The 19139-nt window shown below is 39.3% G+C and overlaps 1 protein-coding gene across 1 annotated transcript in view; it reads left to right on the top strand.

Moving 5' to 3' along the window:
- The first annotated feature begins 386 nt into the window (after positions 1-386).
- MYO16 (myosin XVI) overlaps positions 387-19139 on the top strand; it is a 478842-nt gene continuing 460089 nt past the window's right edge. Inside the window, exon 1 of the mRNA XM_033435062.2 lies at positions 387-552. Coding sequence (XP_033290953.2) covers positions 477-552 — 76 coding nt within the window. The 5' untranslated portion in view covers positions 387-476. The remainder of the gene's footprint in view (positions 553-19139) is intronic.

Raw genomic sequence — 19139 nt, 5'->3', positions numbered from 1 at the left:
TGGTTATGGCTAAGAGCCTTGCCTCTTTGTTGATCTTGTATCCATTATTCTGTGTTGCAGCTAAGCTTTTCAGTGATTTTGTACCGAGATTAGGGCTTTCCTTTGAGAGGGCCATTATTTTGAATTAAAACATCTCTTGGGTCTATTAGTCACTTGCTTAAAGTTGTCTTTGAGGACAAAGCATTTATCAAAAACATTCTAAGGAGGTCTAAGGTGACACTGACAGGTTATTGTAATTTTGGTTTTTGCTGTAAGTACATATGAGTAAGTCCAGATCTGATTATTTCAGGTTTTAATATTACTAAGGCAAAAGGGGCAAAAAAAAAAGATATAACGAGGCAAGCAGTTTGTGCTGTATTTCCCATTATTTTTTTTCTTCAGGCCCTAAGAAAATACTTCTTTGATGACTGAATCTCTGTGAACTGTGGAAGTCTAGGAGTTGGCTCACCGGTTAAGGATAAGAGGATCCAGTGAAGATGAAAGCAAGGGCATCAGAGGATGGTTCAGAACTGAGGATTAGCCCTGGGAGGAAAAAGAGACAAAATTGTCAAGGTTGGTGAACTGCGGAGAGTAGAAAAAATAAAATCAGTGCCAAGCTGGGAAGCATTTCGGATGTTTAAGTCATGATATTGAAACTGATTTGAGAAATTTCTATAATAATAAAAGACTAATCAGGAGTGTTGCGGGGAATTATAATTTAAGGTTTTTGTTAGTCGTATGCCGAGAGTGAAACATATTTTAAAAGATTTCAAGTGTTCAGGACATGGAAAAATAGAAGAGGTGCAGCATGTAGGTTTTAGCTTCACACCTGCATAGAGGTTTGTGTATTTCAAAAGAAAACCAAGTAAGGTATCTAGTGCTTTTTTGTTTCTGAAAACAAAATTGGCTACTTGCAAATTCTTGTGTAATTATTTCTAAGTGTTTTCATTATTTTTGTTGCTATTGTAAATAGATGTCCTTTCCTAATTTCATTTTGATTTGTTTATTATTAGTGCACAAGAACGTAATTGGCTTTAGTACGTTGATCTTGTACTCGGCAAACTTGCTGAATTCGATTATTTAGTTCTTAAAGATTTTTTTGTATGGGTTTCTTAGAATTTTCTATATACAGGATGATGTCTTTTGTTGATAGAGGTAGTTTTATTTTTCCTTTCCAGTCTGGATGCCTGTTATTTCCTTTTCATGTCTGATTGTCCTGGCTGGAACCTCCATTACAATGAATAGAAGTGGTGAGAGTAGACATCCTTGTCTTGCTTTGTTCTTCGAGGGAAAACTTTCAAGATTTCACCATTAAGTATGATGCTAGCTCTGGGTTTTTTTAAAATGTTCTTTATCAGAAAGTTCCCTTCTCTTCCTAGTTTGTTGAAAATTTTTAACACGGAATGTTGTTGGATTTTATCAAATGCTTCTCTCTGTATGTTGCAATGATCATGTTTTTGTTGTTGTTGTTTTTGTCCTTTATACTATGAAAATATGGTGTGTGGCATGGTGTTCTTTTCATGTGTTAAACCAGCTTTGCATTCCTGGGATAAATCCTACTTGATCGTGGTATATAATCCTTTTTATATTTTTCCAGATTTCATTTGCTTATAATTGTTGAGAATTTTTTTGCATTGATATTTGTAAAACATCTGTCTATAGTTTCCTTCCTGACTGAGCTGGAGAAAGTTTTAGTTGCAAGAACCAAGCATTCCTGGAGTATCAGTATTCCTCTGAGCATGCAGGTTCCTTGATGGGAAATCATGAAATAAACTTTAAAAGAAAGAAATAAATTTTATCTCCCACTAAACTAAGGTTAAATATACTTAGTGAAGACAGTGTCTCCTCTGTTGCTGGATGAAAATTCTGCTGGGCTAGATGACTTTTCTAGTAACTCTTAAGCAACGGAAAGAGCCATATCACTTTAATTCTCAATAAAGTTTCAATTCATTAACTTAAAATGTCCAGGGCCAGAAAGTCATCAGTATTTCTAAGCTGCCTTAAAGTTAAATCTTCTCCCTTCCTGAAGTTGGGCCCTGCTGAATGTTATTATATGAGAAAGAGAGAGAATGAAAGATTCTTTCTTTTCCCTCAAGAATTTCTTCTTCCCCAGTTCGTTCAACATAGTGTGTAATCACAGCAGGTGCTATGTCTGTGACTAGAGACAGGTTTAATTCAAGAATTAAAATACTAATAAGAGTACATGTAACTGCCATTGGAAAAGTGGAAACTAGACAGTGAGAAACTCGTTTCTATCACAACTTTCCAGCTGCAGTCCATTTAACAGTTTAAACCCAAATGGGAATTATTACACAGAGTAAAATATCAAGGCAGCTGCCCATTGAAGACTTTGAGACTAGAAATGACCACTTAGAAAAGACATGTTATCAACGAGGTGCGTGACCTGTACGTCCGTATCTCTCTTTGTGGGATGGGTTCCGTTATAAAGCATTCGTTTTCTAAGAGAGCTGCCAGTGTTCCCACCAGGGCTCGTATCATCCAGAAGTGCTTCAAGTTTCCTACCAAGACGTCTGCTTGGATCAAACCTCTGGCATCCTGACGTCCGTGCAGTTTTTCACATTCAGCCTCAGAATGTGGGTGCTACTTGGTCTGGATGTTCCTCACTGAGAGCTCTGTGAGCTTTCAGGTCATGTTCTCACAGTCCAGCTCCTTTGCTTTCTTCTCGGTCCCCTGGCACGATTATCCTTCTGACTGTGTGTGTTGGGTGTATGTTTCCAGCTCATTGTATGTTTGTTATTCCAGCATCAGAACGTTGCAAACGTAGTTTCTGAGGAATCGTATCTCTGAAGTTTTATTGCACGTAGGATTTATGGTAAATTCAAAAGGGGTTAATAATACTTTTTTTTTTTTCCTGGAGTTCTGAGGACTCTTTGTAACCAGAGTCTCATTTCCCTTGGGGTCTCCCTTAGTATGAAGTACTGACCCAGAGCTGGCATGCAACAATAATAAGTAAAGCCAGAACCTAAAAATGCGGGTGGTTCCATGGCTTTCTAACAAGCAGTCTGACCCCATGCACTTTTGCTGCGCAACCGAATTCCTAAAATTAAAAAAAAAAGAGCCGCGTGATGAAAATCGATAAGTAAGACTAAAGAAGGAGCTGATCTATACAACCTAAGTGGAGCAGAAGCGTATAGAAGAGCTGTTTTGCTTTCTCTGAAGGAGTTCCTTGATGGAAGAGGAAACTATAAAATTACCTTCTTTAGGGATCCGTCTTTCTTTCCTCCCTCCCTCTGCATTATTTAGGGTTAGGTTCAGGAGCATGTGGTAGAGAGCCCCAAACTAGCCCGGTTTAACCAGGACAGACCTTTGTGACTCAAGTCTAGAAGAGGCAGCGCTGACTCAGAGCCACGGTCCTCAAGGAACATCTCTCCAGCTCACGGCCACGCTGTCTTCAGGATGTGGCCCTAGTCCTGGGAACAGGGTGTACAAAGGATGAAGACAGACGGGCAAAGAGCAGGAACCGGATACTGAGTAAGGGAGGCCCTAGAAATCGCCACAGCTTCTGTCCCATCAGTCGTAACGTGGTCACATCTTCCAGCAAGGCGAGCTGCAAAGTGTGGTTTTGATGGGGCAGCTGTGCGCAGGGGCACAAGGGCTGTCACCATCTGAAAAGCGAGTGTGGTCTCTGCCACCACTCTTCTCTTGGAGGCAGCGTGATTGTACTTAACGGCAGGGGTTTGAATACCGATTTTGCCACTTTTCTCTTGTAGCCTGAGGTCCTCAACCGTGAGGTGGGGACCAGACCTCATTCTCAGAACTACTGTAAGGTTAAAAGGCAAGGTCGTGTGTAAAACACTGAATACGGTATTATTTATCAGTAAATCGTGGAAGTGATCATGTTAGCGGCTCGAGCCCATCTCTGTCATGCTTCCCTGACTTGCTGGTTCAGAGTGGTTTTCTCAGCTGCACTGCTTCCTGGTCCCAGTTCTGCATCCTCCTCCCTCTACCCTCCCTGTCTCCACCTGACCCCAGTCCCCTTCCTTCGCCTTTCATTTTGCTCTCTCTCCCTCCCTCCCTCCCTCCCTCCCTCCCTCCCTTCCTCCCTCTCTCTCTCTCTCTCTCTCTCTCTGTCCTCCTCTCCCTCTCCCCCCTTCCCACCCCCCTTGCTCCTCCCTCATTCCATCCTCCTGGACCAACCACTCACTTCTCTCCCTCTTTCTTTCCCCTGCCTTCCAGTTCTGGGGTAGTAACTATTGTGATGTGAGTCAGTAGAGAAAACTAGTAAAGCAGGATAAGGCAAAATACTGCCCTCCACCTGCCCGCAGTGTGGAGGTAACCACACAATTACAGAATAACATGTTCTAGTTGTAGTCTCGGATCTGCAGGTTTAAATTCCACTCAGGGGTAGCCTTGCGGGGGGCAGGTATCACTACAAGTGACGTTTGTGCTGGATATCGAATGCTGGATAGGATTTTATGCCCCCTGGTGAGGGGCTTGGGGGAAGGGGAGACAGAGGTCACAGTTTGCACAAATAGGTAGAGAAATCAAGGGAGAATTGAAGTTTGGACTCCTGGTGGGAATGTAAATTGGTGCAGCCGCTATGGAGAACAGTATGGAGATTCCTTAAAAAACTAAAACTAGAGTTGCCATGTGATCCAGCAGTCCCACTCCTGGGCATATATCTGGAGAAAACTCTAATTCGAAAAGATATGTGTTCATAGCAGTGCTATTTGCAATAGCTAAGACATGGAAGCAACCTAAATGTCCATGGAAAGATGAATGGATAAAGAAGATGTGGTACATATGTACAATGGAATACTACTCAGCCATAAAAAAGAGTGAAACAATGCCATTTGCAGCTACATGGATGGACCTAGAGATTATCATACTAAGTGAAGTAAGTCAGACAGAGAAAGACAAATACCGTATGATATCACTTATATGTGGAATCTAAAATATGACACAAATGAACTTATTTACAAAACAGAAATAGACTCACAGACATAGAAAACAAACTTATGGCCACAAAAGGGGAAAGGGGGTGGGGGAAGAATAAATTTGGAGTTTGGGATTAACAGATACAAACTACTATATATAAAATAGATAAACAACACATGTAGACAGTATAGACAGGGCTGGGTCTGAGCTGGATTTGGCCCATGGGCCGAGCTTACACTAACCTATTGAGAAACTCGTCCTTCGTCTGTCTTTGGTAAATACGTTTTACTGGCAAGCTGATACTCCCATTAATTTAGGTATCGTCTAGGGCTGCTTTTCTGATTTTGTAACAGAAACTGGGTAGACCACAAAATCCAGAAAATCTTACTGTCTGCCTTTTGACCTAAGAAGTTTTCCAGCCCTTGATCTAGAGTTTGTTCACTTGAAACTGTGGCATAAGCAATTTGAGTTTCAAAAAATTATTTTGGAACCGTTACGGCGAACGTCTTAGAGCAAGGAAACTGTTAGAGAGCTTTGCGGTATAGATACTAGAGATTGGGGACGCTGGCTGTGTGTGTATGATTGCGGATGTAAGGAAGAATCAAGGTTCTGTTTTTAGGGGATAAGAGCAAAATTGACATTTTTAAGAAAACGGAATCGAGAGGTGTACATGTTCACTTGCAGTTGCATGTATAGAACTTTGCATGTATGGAAGTCATGTAATTAATCTATGTGGCAAGAAAACACATTCTATCAAAAATGATAACATCATCTGTCAGTTGATTAAGATCCAGTTTAAATCACTTTCCAATCGCTCTTCATTTAATTTATGTTTCTAAGCTGCAAAGAAACTGCATTTCTGCTGTGATATAGATACTTCGGTTTAGAGGCTAAAAACATTACGAGGGACTTATTTGAAATCAAGGTACAAACACTTGAGCTTTCCACAGGCATTGGCTACAAAATTTTATGTAGTGGATGCCCTAGGATGCAAGTGTTAATATTCTTTTAAGAATCACGTGGTTGATTTTGACATAGAAATGCTGGTCTTGGCGGCTCTTTCCAGGAGCATGTTATAACGCATTATTCCAGTTTTTCATACTCCTTCCAACGTGCTAGCAACCGCAGGCAGTATTTTCTGTCTAGCGACCTCGGTTTCAGCACCAGCGCCCTCTACCAATCTTCTCCCCCAGTTCTAGGGGTTATAGCTGCATCTTGCTGTTGCTACCTCTGTTTGATACTTTAGTATTTCCTTTTGATCTTTTCAGTCCTTGGATGTCTCGTGACCAGTCCTTTACGTCTGATTGCCTGGAGACAGCAGCTGGTGTGGCTCTGTCTCCCGGTAGGCGCTGACCGACACATCCACCCTCTCTTGTCTCTACCACTTACATCATGGGGCTGGAGGGGTGCTTGTTGGAGGGTTCTCTTACCCTCTTATGCCCCGTGGGGCAGGGGCAGAGGGAGAGGTTAGGATCTTTCACTGGGGCTGGAGGTCACTGCGCTCATGAGTGAAGAGAATCATGTCCAAGAAAGTCGTCAAAGCCAACGGCTTGAGTCAAGTACTGTTGAGGGTCTGCTGGGATGGGTCTGGAGAGCTCGTGCTGCCATGTGTGAAGAGCTGCAACACCTAAGAGATTGAGGGTTGATTTTCTGGGGGGATATTAGGAAATGTTCAGGAAAGTGCTATTCTCCCTCAGTAACTTGTTTTTGGGAAGCAGGGAGTACAGAGTCATGACGCCCAGAATAGTTACTTGTGGGAGCTGGGAGGCTAGGGAAACGCACAGGTGATATAACACAGCCCATTAGAGATGTAAAGGGGAGAGAGGTCCAAGGGGACCTGCTGGGCATCTTGGGACCTGGGAACACAGTGGTGGCCCATGCCCCATGCCATTCGTTATTTGCAGTTAAGACTGTGTATCCACATTGATGTGGACCTAACTTGTATCTTTTGCCTGGGTCACCTGAAGTCTTTCCACCAATCACCATTGCCTCTGAGACAAACTCAGGAACTCAAATTAGCAGCCACTGGACATTTAGTATCTACAAGGATAATCCCAAAGGGCAGTCAGTTGGAGCCTAGAAGAGAAGCCAGTCTTTATGCACCTTAGACTTAGGAGGATTCATGTGGCTAACTGAATAAATACTGAAGGCAAGTTTTCGGGGTCTCTCCCAAAGACGAGAAGGCTATAAATTGCGTATACTGATTTGTATACATGAACATTTTGACGTAGGGCTTTCCTGAGCACAAGTGCACAGATTGGCAGGCCAGGTGCCTGTCTTCACTGAATCATACCCAGATTACATACCCTGTGATTTCGAGGTTTAAAATTCTTCAGGGGGCTTCCCTGGTGGCGCAGTGGTTGAGAGTCCGCCTGCCGATGCAGGGGACACGGGTTCGTGCCCTGGTCCGGGAGGATCCCACATGCCGCGCAGCGGATGGGCCCGTGAGCCATGGCCGCTGAGCCTGCGCGTCCGGAGCCTGTGCTCCGCAACAGGAGAGGCCACAGCAGTGAGAGGCCCGCGTACCGCAAAAAAAAAAAAAAAAAGAAAAAAAAATTCTTCAGGTCAGTCTAGAACTGAAAGACACACATGCAACAGTTTGAATGCAGAGTCTTTCTAGGTTATGTGAATTTCCCCTCAAGCATTAAAGTTGTTTGACCTCCAACTAACTGGACAGTATTCACTTCGGCAGCTTTGTGTTTGCAAAGTATTAAGCTTAGTTTTCATCATGATACCCCTATTAGTAACAGTTTGTCTGTTTATTTAGTTAAATGATGTAACCATAACAGGTACAAAAGGCACATCCGTATTTGGGACTAGGTCATGCACTCTTGGCGAGCTCCCGTCTCTCCAGGCGGACGGTGGTTAGGGTGCCGCAACCGTGGATGAGGATGGTTCACAGAGGGCAGGGGGCCATCCCGTGAAGGGAGACCAGTTAACAACTTCTAGAGTAGCCACTTGTTTGGCACCATTTAGCCAGACAGAAAATAATGCATAAATGTCTTTAACATGGAGGCTGTATAGACAGTCTAAGAATATTGATGAACGTGAACGTATTTAACACACATTTTTTTCCTAAAATGCATTTTAAAATTCTCTTTTCTATATGGCAGAAGATGTGAGTGGTATTTTCATCAAATTAACCTTCCATGGGCTGAATATATAATTGCATCTTGATAAATACAATTAATACAATAAATGTAATCCTTTTAGGTCATCATTTTTGAGTACCTATTACAGGTGAGTGAAAGATACACAAGAACTTATTAAGATTATTTATGATTCACTAGAGTCATGTGGCGAAAATGAAATGTATGTTCCCTAACACACATTTCTAAAAGTAGAATCACATCCTACTAATGAGAACATCATTAGAGATGTTGGTGGAAATTCTTTTGGACTGTTGGGACCCTAAGTTGTATACGGATGACATACCACGTATAATATGCAAGCTAAATTGAACAAAAATATTCAAACTCTGTTACTTTCTAATTCTTGTTCAAAGATGTTTTCCAGTAATTGAGGTGTCTTTTTTCTACCTATAAACCTAAACCTTTCTTCTTGCTTATTTTTGTATGTAATGCCTGTATTTCTTATTATCATGTTCCCACTAGGGTTTACTCTTTTTCTGCCCTTTCTCATGGGGTAGCCCTGGGCAACATTCCAAAGTAGGCTTTAGTATGTCAGCGCGGTTAGAATCAAGTGAAGCTGGTTAAATGCTTCCAGCATTCCCAATGTGTTTATTGAACTAATGCATATTCTTTGTTTCCGTTTGAGAGACTGTAAATCATTTAGATACATTCAATAGTGTAGTTTCAGTATGTTTTCTGTGTACCATTAAGGCCATTCCAGGATAAGATGAAGACCTAAAGTTTTTACCTAATTTTTTTAATGTAAATTCGTTCCGATTCCCCAGTACTTTTCATCATGATGTTTTGGTTTTCAGGACTTGCTCTTGAAGGTTTGTGACTATTTCAGATTCAAAGAGATGACAGAACGTGGTGAAGCCATATTGAACTCAGTGATAAAACACCTGCTACGTCGTTTGTGCCTTACTCTTGACCTTGCATCTCAGTGAGTTTCCGTCCTGTCCGGTCCCACAATTACGCGTTCAGCCTGTTCTCCACGAGGCATTTGCACAGATACTGGGAGTACGAAGTGAAATAGACAAATGTCCCACGCTTGAGGATTTTTAAGGAGAAGGAGGTTGTTTCAACCAGGAGAGGGACACACTTATTCATCACCCAGCCCCATCCCCAAACCCAGTCAGGGGAACCAGGAAGATATTTAAGCAGAAGGTTTCAATTCATAGTGTAAATATTAGGAAACAGTGCTGTGGGACCAGACAGCAGGGACAATTAATTACCAAGCGTTCTTGTATGTCTGCTGTTTTGGGAGATTGCTTCCATGTCATGTGAAGGCTGAGTTGAATTTTGAGGACTGAAGAGGGAGGGGCCAAATAAAGGGTGTGAGCGTGTGTGGTGGGGATGGGGTCAGGGTGGAGACCAAGGTCCTGCATCCAAAAAGAAGACAGGCTTGCCTTAAGCAACATTATGGTGAACAGAGTCATTGCCTAAAAGTTTATGGATTTTTTGGGTGAAGAATGATTAAAATATTACCTTCTTTGTTGATCTCTAGAATTATAGGGTCATCTACCCCAAATGGGATCATGTATAGAAAATCGTTTTATTTTATTTATTTATTTTTTAAATAAATTTATTGTATTTTATTTTTTATTTCTTTTTGGCTGTGTTGGGTCTTTGTTGCTGCGCGTGGGCTTTCCCTAGTTGTGGGGGGCGGGGGCTGCTCTTCGTTGTGGTGTGCGGGCTCTAGGTGCATGGGCTTCAGTAGTTTGTGGCACGTGAGATCAGTAGTGGTGGCTCGCGGGCTCTAGAGCGCAGGCTCAGTAGTTGTGGCGCACGGGCTTAGTTGCTCCGCGGCATGTGTGATCTTCCCGGACCAGGGATAGAACCCATGTCCCCTGCACTGGCAGGCGGATTCTTAACCACTGTGCCACCAGGGAAGTCCTGAAAATTATTTTAAAAAACACTAAATTGCAAACATTTTATAATGTTCAGCTTTAATGGTGGTATTTTAGATTCAGAAAATTTTATCTGTCAAGTTTAAGAGTAAATATTGGAATATTAAAGAAAACATTCAAAGAGAAATAATATTTGAAGATTGTATGGTATGTATTTTGGCTGTTACATTTTAAACAAAGTGATAGGAGCAATAGCGATTGTTTTGTTTTCATTTTTGCTTCTACAAAAATGTAGGTAGGATTTTTCTTTTGCACACATTTACTTTCTTCATATTTTTGATCAAAGAAGGTCTAGGATGTAATACAAGAGCTACTTTTGGGAGCATATCTGTAAATTATCCTGGGGATGGAAGAAGGACCCATACGTCAAGTTGACAAGGTTGATGGCATATTCCCTTGAGTTCCTGTATTCAGATGTGAAGTGTTCTAGAAGAGAGATTACTCAGACAGAAAGCTTCCCTGTTCATAATCAGAATATTCTTTTGGGTTGCTAAAATTTAAATGTTAGTGCATCGTACATTTGAAGCCTGTATTTCAGTATGAATATCACAAGTAAGCAAAATGGACTTGAAATATTATAATCCAGTGATATATTATTATATTTGAACAGTTAAGAAGGTGGTATATTTTCTTTTTGTTACTTTTTCACAGAGACTAATTTCATAATTATTTTAAATGAAATTATGGCCTATATTATTGCATTTACCTGGGTAAATATGGAAGAAGATTTAATGAATGAAAATGGATCTGTTGACAAAGTGCTGGGATGATGAATGATAATAATTTACTCATTTTTGGGTTTTTTATTCCTCTGTAATTTTTCTAAATTGCAAAGCCGATTCTGGCAGAGTGAATAAAACTTGGAAAACAACGATAAGAAAAATGAAGGAATTAAAACCACTGTCGGTATCACAGTGACTGCTAGCTTTTTGGTACTTATCCACCCAGTCTTTAAAAAAAATTATTTTACATATAAGATATACATTAGATAATGTAAATATTGAATCATTTTTTGGTAACTTGCTTTTTCACATCTTTATTGTACTGTTTGGTTTAATTAAAAATACTTTAAAATCCTATTGAGAAAACATTATTGGAACATAACAAATTAATGTTCAAAGCAAGGAGTGAATCTCTGAGATTTATTCTCTATTAAAATCAATTTTGAATCAATTTTAATGCATATAATTGGATAGTTGTTTGCACTATCTATGATTTCTGATAAAATATTATGTGAAGTCTGGTATATGTTCGTTAGAGCAACTTTAGACTAAACTTAGCGACTTACAGCTATAACAGTTATTACCATTACTCCTGACTTAAGTTTAATATTTTAATTTATTTATTTATATTTATTTATTTATTTTTGTGGTATGCGGGCCTCTCACTGTTGTGGCCTCTCCCGTTGTGGAGCGCAGGCTCTGGACGCGCAGGCTCAGCGGCCATGGCTCACGGGCCCAGCCGCTCCGTGGCATGTGGGATCCTCCAGGACTGGGGCATGAACCCGTGTACCCTGCATGGGCAGGCGGACTCTCAAACACTGCGCCACCTGGGAAGCCCAAGTTTAATATTTTTAAAGAGTAATAATAAATTGAATTCCAGTCTTAGTGTTTGTCCAGTAGAGGTATAATTTATCAGTATATTTAAGGTGAAGTCTCAAATTCAATGGGTTTTCCCTCCTTTGCTCTGTAATAAATTGTTATTTAGTTATGAGCAAGACATTCATTTTCTCTTGTGGTTTATGTTTGAACTGAGAGTAATAGTGAACCGTTAGGAAGGTATTCTAGGGGTTGTTATTAATTGGATTTATTTGAGCTTAGATTTATATTTAGATAAAAATCTAAACAATTGTTTTCCCCAAATTATTGTGAATTAAAGGATGCAGCAATAATTCAGTTGCTATTTATAATAATGCTTAATCTTCAACTTATTATTTTAAACTTGCTGAGACTCAAACTGTAAACTGAGATGGATGAATTGTTGGAGGATTCAATAAGTTAATATAGAAATGTTTCTAGAATTGATCCTGGAACAGAGTTAACACTCAGTTATCACTATCTTAAATAATACAGTTAAGAAATGTAATAAGTTATGTACTTGCATATGTGATATACACATAAAACACACACACATACCCCAGATATACTAAGAAGAGATTATTTTTAAAATATGCTAATTTATAGTAAATGAATAAAGAACAATACATAGATTTGAACTAAATTAAAATGAGCAAAAATGTTTATAAGTAACCATTTTACACTGAAAGTGAAGAAATAACCTTTCTTTTAAAAATTTTTTGATTTAATTTTATTTTTGTATACAGCAGGTCCTTATTAGTCATCAATTTTATACACGTCAGTGTATACATGTCAATCCCAATCGCCCAATTCATCACATCACCCTCCCCACCCCCCCGCCGCTTCCACCCTTGGTGTCCATACGTTTGTTCTCTACTTCTGTGTCTCAGTTTCTGCCCTGCAAACCGGTTCATCTGTACCATTTTTCTAGGTTCCACATATATGCGCTAATATACGATATTTCTTTTTCTCTTTCTCACTTACTTCACTTTGTATGACAGTCTCTAGATCCATTCACGTCTCAACAAATGACTCAATTTCGTTCCTTTTTATGGCTAATATTCCATTGTATATATGTACCACATCTTCTTTATCCATTCGTCTGTTGATGGGCATTTAGGTTGCTTCCATGACCTGGCTATTGTAAATAGTGCTGCAATGAACATTGGGGTTCATGTGTCTTTATGAATTATGCTTTTCTCTGGGTATATGCCCAGTAGTGGGATTGCTGGATCATATGGTAATTCTATTTTTAGTTCTTTAAGGAACCTCCATACTGTTCTCCATAGTGGCTGTATCAATTTACATTCCCACCAACAGTGCAAGAGGGTTCCCTTTTCTCCACACCCTCTCCAACATTTGTTGTTTGTAGATTTTCCGATGATGCCCATTCTAACTGGTGTGAGGTGATACCTCATTGTAGTTTTGATTTGCATTTCTCTAATAATTAGTGATGTTGAGCAGCTTTTCATGTGCTCCTTGGCCATCTGTATGTCTTTTTTGGAGAAATGCCTATTTAGGTCTTCTGCCCAGTTTTGGATTGGGTTGTTTGTTTTTTTTAATATTGAGCTACATGAGCTGTTTTGGAGGTTAATATTTTAGAGATTAATCCTTTGTTGATTCGTTTGCAAGTATTTTCTCACATTCTGAGGGTTGTCTTTTCGTCTTGCTTATGTTTTCATTTGCTGTGCAAAAGCTTTTAAGTTTCATTAGGTCCATTTGTTTATTTTTGTTTTTATTTCCATTACTCTAGGAGGTGGATCAAAAAAGATCTTGCTGTGATTTATGTCGAAGAGTGTTCTTCCTATGTTTTTCTCTAAGGGTTTTATAATCTCCAGCCTTACATTTAGGTCTCCAATCCATTTTGAGTTTATTTTTGTTGTATAGTGTTAGGGAGTGTTCTAATTTTATTGTTTAACATGTAGCTGTCCAGTTTTCCCAGCACCAATTATTGAAGAGACTGTCTTTTCTCCATTGTATATCCTTGCCTCCTTTGTCATAGATTAGTTGACCATAGGTGTGTGGGTTTATCTCTGGGCTTTCTATCTTGTTCCATTGATCTGTGTTTCTGTTTTTGTGCCAGTACCATATTGCCTTGATTACTGTAACTTTGTAGTATAGTCTGAAGTCCTGGAGCCTGATTCGTCCAGCTCCGTTTTCTTCCGTCAAGACTGCTTTGGCTATTTGGGGTCTTTTGTATCTCCATACAAATTTTAAGATGTATGGTTCTAGTCCTGTAAAAAATGCCATTGGTAATTTGATAGGGATTGCATTGAATCTGTAGATTGCATTGGGTAGTATAGTCATTTTCACAATATTGATTCTTCCAATACAAGAACATGGTATATCTCTCCATCTGTTGGTGTCATCTTTAATTTCTTTCGTCAGTATCTTATAGCTTTCTGCATACAGGTCTTTTGTCTCCCTAGGTAGGTTTATTCCTAGGTATTTTATTCTTTTTTGTTGCAGTGGTAAATGGGAGTGTTTCCTTAATTTTTCTTCCAGATTTTTCGTCAATAGTGTATAGGAGTGCAAGAGATTTCTGTGCATTAATTTTGTATCCTGCAACGTTACCAAATTCATTGATTAGATCTAGTAGTTTTCTGGTGGCATCTTTAGGATTCCCTATGTATAGTATCATGTCATCTACAAACAGTGACAGTTTTACTTCTTCTTTTCTGATTTGTATTCCTTTTATTTCTTTTTCTTCTCTGATTGCTGACGCTAGGACTTCCAAAACTATGTTGAATAATAGTGGTGAGAGTGGACATCCTTGTCTTGTTCCTGATCTTAGAGGAAATGCTTTCAGTTTTTCACCATTGAGAATTATGTTTGCTGTGGGTTTCTCGTATATGGCCTTTATTATGTTGAGGTAGGTTCCCTCTATGCCCACTTTCTGGAGAGTTTTTATCATAAATGGGTGTTGAATTTTGTCAAAAGCTTTTTCTGCATCTATTGAGATGATCATATGGTTTTTATTCTTCAATTGGTTAATATGGTTTATCACCTTGATTGATTTACGTATATTGAAGAATCCTTGCATCCCTGCGATAAATCCCACTTGATCATGGTGTATGATCCTTTTAATGTGTTGTTGGATTCTGTCTGCTAGTATTTTGTTGAGGATTTTTGCATCTATATTCATCAGTGATATTAGTCTGTGATTTTCTTTTTTTGTAGTATCTTTGTCTGGTTTGGGTATCAGGGTGATGGTGGCCTCATAGAATGAGATTGGGAGTATTCCTTGCTCTGCAATTTTTTGGAAGAGTTTGAGAAGGATGGATGTTAGCTCTTCTCTAAACCTTTGATAGAATTCGCCTGTGAAGCCATCTGGTCCTGGACTTTGGTTTGTTGGAAGATTTTTAATCACAGTTTCAATTTCTTTACTTGTGATTGGTCTGTTCATATTTTCTATTTCTTCCTGGTTCAGTCTTGGAAGGTTTTACCTTTCTAGGCATTTGTCCATTTCTTCCAGATTGTCCATTTTATTGGCATAGAGTTGCTTGTAGTAGTCTCTTAGGATGCTTTGTATTTCTGTGGTGTTTGTAGTAACTTCTTTTTCATTTCTAATTTTATTGATTTGAGTTCTCTCCTTCTTTTTCATGATGAGTCTGGCTAATGGTTTATCAATTTTGTTTATCTTCTCAAAGAAGCAGCTTTTAGTTTTATTGATCTTTGCTATTGTTTTCTTTGTTTCTATTTCATTTATTTCTGCTCTGATCTTTATGACTTCTTTCCTTCTGCTAACTTTGGGTTTTGTTTGTTCTTCTTTCTCTAGTTCCTTTAGGTGTAAGTTTAGATTGTTTATTTGAGATTTTTCTTGTTTCTTGAGGTAGGCTTGTATAGCTGTAAACTTCCCTCTTAGAACTGCTTTTGCTGCATCCCATAGGTTTTGGATCGTCGTGTTTTCATTGTCATTTGTCTCCAGGTATTTTTTTATTTTCTCTTTGATATCTTCAGTGAACTCTTGGTTATTTAGTAACGTATTGTTTAGCCTCCATGTGTTTGTGTTTTTTACGTTTTTTTCCCTGTAATTCATTTCTAATCTCATAGCATTGTGGTCAGAAAAGATGCTTGATATGATTTCAATTTTCTTAAATTTACTGTGGCTTGATTTGTGACCCAAGATGTGATCTATCCTGGAGAATGTTCCATGCACACTTGAGAAGAAAGTGTAATCTGCTGTTTTTGGATGGAGTGTCCTATAAATATCAATTAAATCTATCTGGTTTCTTGTGTCATTTAAAGCTTCTATTTCCTTATTAATTTTCATTTTGGATGATCTGTCCATTGGTGTAAGTGAGCTGTTAAAGTCCCCCACTATTATTGTGTTACTGTTGATTTCCTCTTTTAAAGCTGTTAGCAGTCGCCTTATGTATTGAGGTGCCCTATGTTGGGTGCATATATATTTATAATTGTTATATTTTCTTCTTGGATTGATCCCTTGATCATTATGTAGTGTCCTTCCTTGTCTCTTGTAACATTCTTTATTTTAAAGTCTATTTTATCTTATATGAGAATTGCTACTCAAGCTTTCTTTTGATTTCCATTTGCATGGAATATCTTTTTCCATCCCCTCATTTTCAGTCTGTAGGTGTCCCTAGGTCTGAAGTGGGTCTCTTGTAGACAGCATATAGATGGGTCTTGTTTTTGTATCCATTCAGTGAGCCTGTGTCTTTTGGTTGGAGCATTTAATCCATTCACGTTTAAGGTAATTATCGATATGTATGTTCCTATGACCATTTTCTTAATTGTTTTGGGTTTTCTTTTTGTAGGTCCTTTTCTTCTCTTGTGTTTCCCACTTAGAGAAGTTCCTTTAGCATTTGTTGTAGAGCTGGTTTGGTGGTGCTGAATTCTCTTAGCTTTTGCTTGTCTGTAAAGCTTTTGATTTCTCCATCGAATCTGAATGAGATCCTTGCTGGGTAGAGTAATCTTGGTTGTACATTCTTCCCTTTCATCACTTTAAGTATATCATGCCACTCCATTCTGGCTTGTAGAGTTTCTGCTGAGAAATCAGCTGTTAACCTTATGGGAGTTCCCTTCTATGTTATTTGTCGTTTTTCCCTTGCTGCTTTCAATAATTTTTCTTTGTCTTTAATTTTTGCCAGTTTGATTACTATGTGTCTCAGCATGTTTCTCCTTGGGTTTATCCTGTATGGGACTGTTTGCGCTTCCTGGACTTGGGTGGCTATTTCCTTTCCCATGTTAGGGAAGTTTTTGACTATAATCTCTTCAAATATTTTCTCTGGTCCTTTCCCTTTCTCTTCTCCTTCCCCTATAATGTGAATGTTGTTGCATTTAATATTGTCCCAGAGGTCTCTTAGGCTGTCTTCATTTCTTTTCATTCTTTTTTATTTATTCTGTTCCACAGCAGTGAATTCCACCGTTCTGTCTTCCAGGTCACTTATCTGTTCTTCTGCCTCAGTTACTCTGCTATTGATTCCTTCTAGTGTATTTTTCATTTCAGTTATTGTATTGTTCATCTCTGTTTGTTTGTTCTTTAATTCTTCTGGGTCTTTGGATCTAGGTCTGTGAATGTGGTTTTTGTTCCACAGGCTGCAGGATTGTAATTCTTCTTGCTTCTGCTGTCTGCCCTCTGGCGGATGAGGCTATCTAAGAGGCTTGTGCAAGCTTCCTGATGGGAGGAACTGGTGGTGGATAAAGCTGGGTGTTGCTCTGGTGGGCAGAGCTCAGTAAAACTTTAATCTGCTTGTCTGCTGATGGGTGGGGCTGGGTTTCCTCCCTGTTGGTTGTTTGGCCTGAGGCAACCCAATGCTGGAGCCTACCTGGGCTCTTTGGTGGGGCTAATAACAGACTCTGGGCGTGCTCACCCCAAGGAGTACTTCCCAGAACTTCTGCTGCCAGTGTCCTTGTCCCCACGGTGAGCCACAGCCACCTCCCGCCTCTGCAGGAGACCCTCCAACACTAGCAGGTAGGTTTGGTTCAGTCTCCTATGCGGTCACTGCTCCTTCCCCTGGGTCCCGATGTGCACACTACTTTGTGTGTGCCCTCCAAGAGTGGAATCTCTGTTTCCCCCAGTCCTGTTGAAGTCCTGCAGTCAAATCCCACTAGCCTTCAAAGTCTGATTCTCTAGGAATTCCTCCTTATGTTGCCGGACCCCCAGGTTGGGAAGCCTGACATGGGCCTCAGAACCTTCACTCCAGTGGGTGGACTTCTGTGGTATAAGTGTTCTCCAGTCTGTGAGTCACCCACCCACCAGTTATGGGATTTGATTTTACTGTGATTGCGCCCCTCCTACCGTCTCATTGTGGCTTCTCCTTTGTCTTTGGATGTGGGGTATCTTTTTCAGTGAGTTCCAGTGTCTTCCTGTTGATGATTGTCCAGCAGCTATTTGTGATTCTGGTGTTCTCGCAAGAGGGAGTGAGAGTGCGTCCTTCTACTCCACCATCTTGGTTCCTAATCAAGAAATAACCTTTCTTATGAAATTTCCTTATTTAGCTTTTGAAAAAAATATTTTTAGCTTTTTCAAAAAATATTTTCTGCTTATAAAAGTTTCTCACCTTTATAACATTTTAACTTTAAAAAATATTATAAGAAAATAAGCTGGGTACTATTGAAACTGCATTTGACAGGGTGAGGCTCAGGAAGATTAAGTAATTTATCCGAAGAAACACAGCAAGTAGGGTTTTGGATTCATGCTGTCTGACTCTCACCTCTCTCCCTAGAAATAAATACAAAATTGCAAATATTCTCTTTCAATACAATAATTACTCTTTTTTTCAAGTAATAGCAATTATATAACTAATGAATTAAGGTCCTGCTTAAGGCTCTCAGTTATCAGGGAAATTTGATAATTTTACCTGAAATTAGCAGACGTTGTTATGTTAGAAGGGTTACATGTGTTTCAAAAGTTTCTACATTTTGAATTGAATAGCAAATTTTAGCAACATGTTTAGATACCATATTCCATAGTTTAGGAAGAGGATTTTAATTAAGGCTTAGAAGGTGCCCTTCATGACAGAGTATAAGATGAGGTTAGTGTTTCTAATTTTTGGTGCCCCTGAGAATAATGATTCACATGTAATTTTTGTTCACCGTGAAACACCATACATACATAACCAACTTTTCATGTTAAGATTCTTGAAAGTGGACCTCCCATAGCACGTAACTCTATTTCTAAAACACCAGTTTATTGTAACCATATAATCCAGTGTCGTTCTAAATACAGCTCAAAGCCATAACATACCTGTGAGCCAAGATTAACATCTGAGCTCTGAGGTCAGCCTTCTCAGAGAAAGACAGATACATGTGAATATAGCCAGGACCTGAAGCATGCAAAAAATTTTTTCTAAATTAACAATTTAAATAAATACAGGTGTATCTGCAGAGTATCTGGAAAACAAACTATCTAAAGAAGGAAAAATAAATTTAAAAAATGGCCTGCAATACCGTCACTCAGGAATGACAACTTTTCAAACTTCTTTTTCAGAGCTTATGTATTTTACATGCCAATTACGTTTACATGGTAAGGGTCCAGCTGTATATGGAATTCTGTGTGTGTTCTTTGCTTCTGATTAAATGCTACTCAGAGTCCATGTCTTGAAAGGAGCACCACCTGTACAATCACCGGTTGCTAGTTTGGGAAACGGATGTTTTCCTAATTTGTACTTTGACAAATGTGG

Source organism: Orcinus orca, chromosome 18, assembly GCF_937001465.1.
Source record: "Orcinus orca chromosome 18, mOrcOrc1.1, whole genome shotgun sequence".
Classification (NCBI taxonomy): domain Eukaryota; kingdom Metazoa; phylum Chordata; class Mammalia; order Artiodactyla; family Delphinidae; genus Orcinus; species Orcinus orca.
This window is presented reverse-complemented; position numbering and strand designations above follow the sequence as displayed.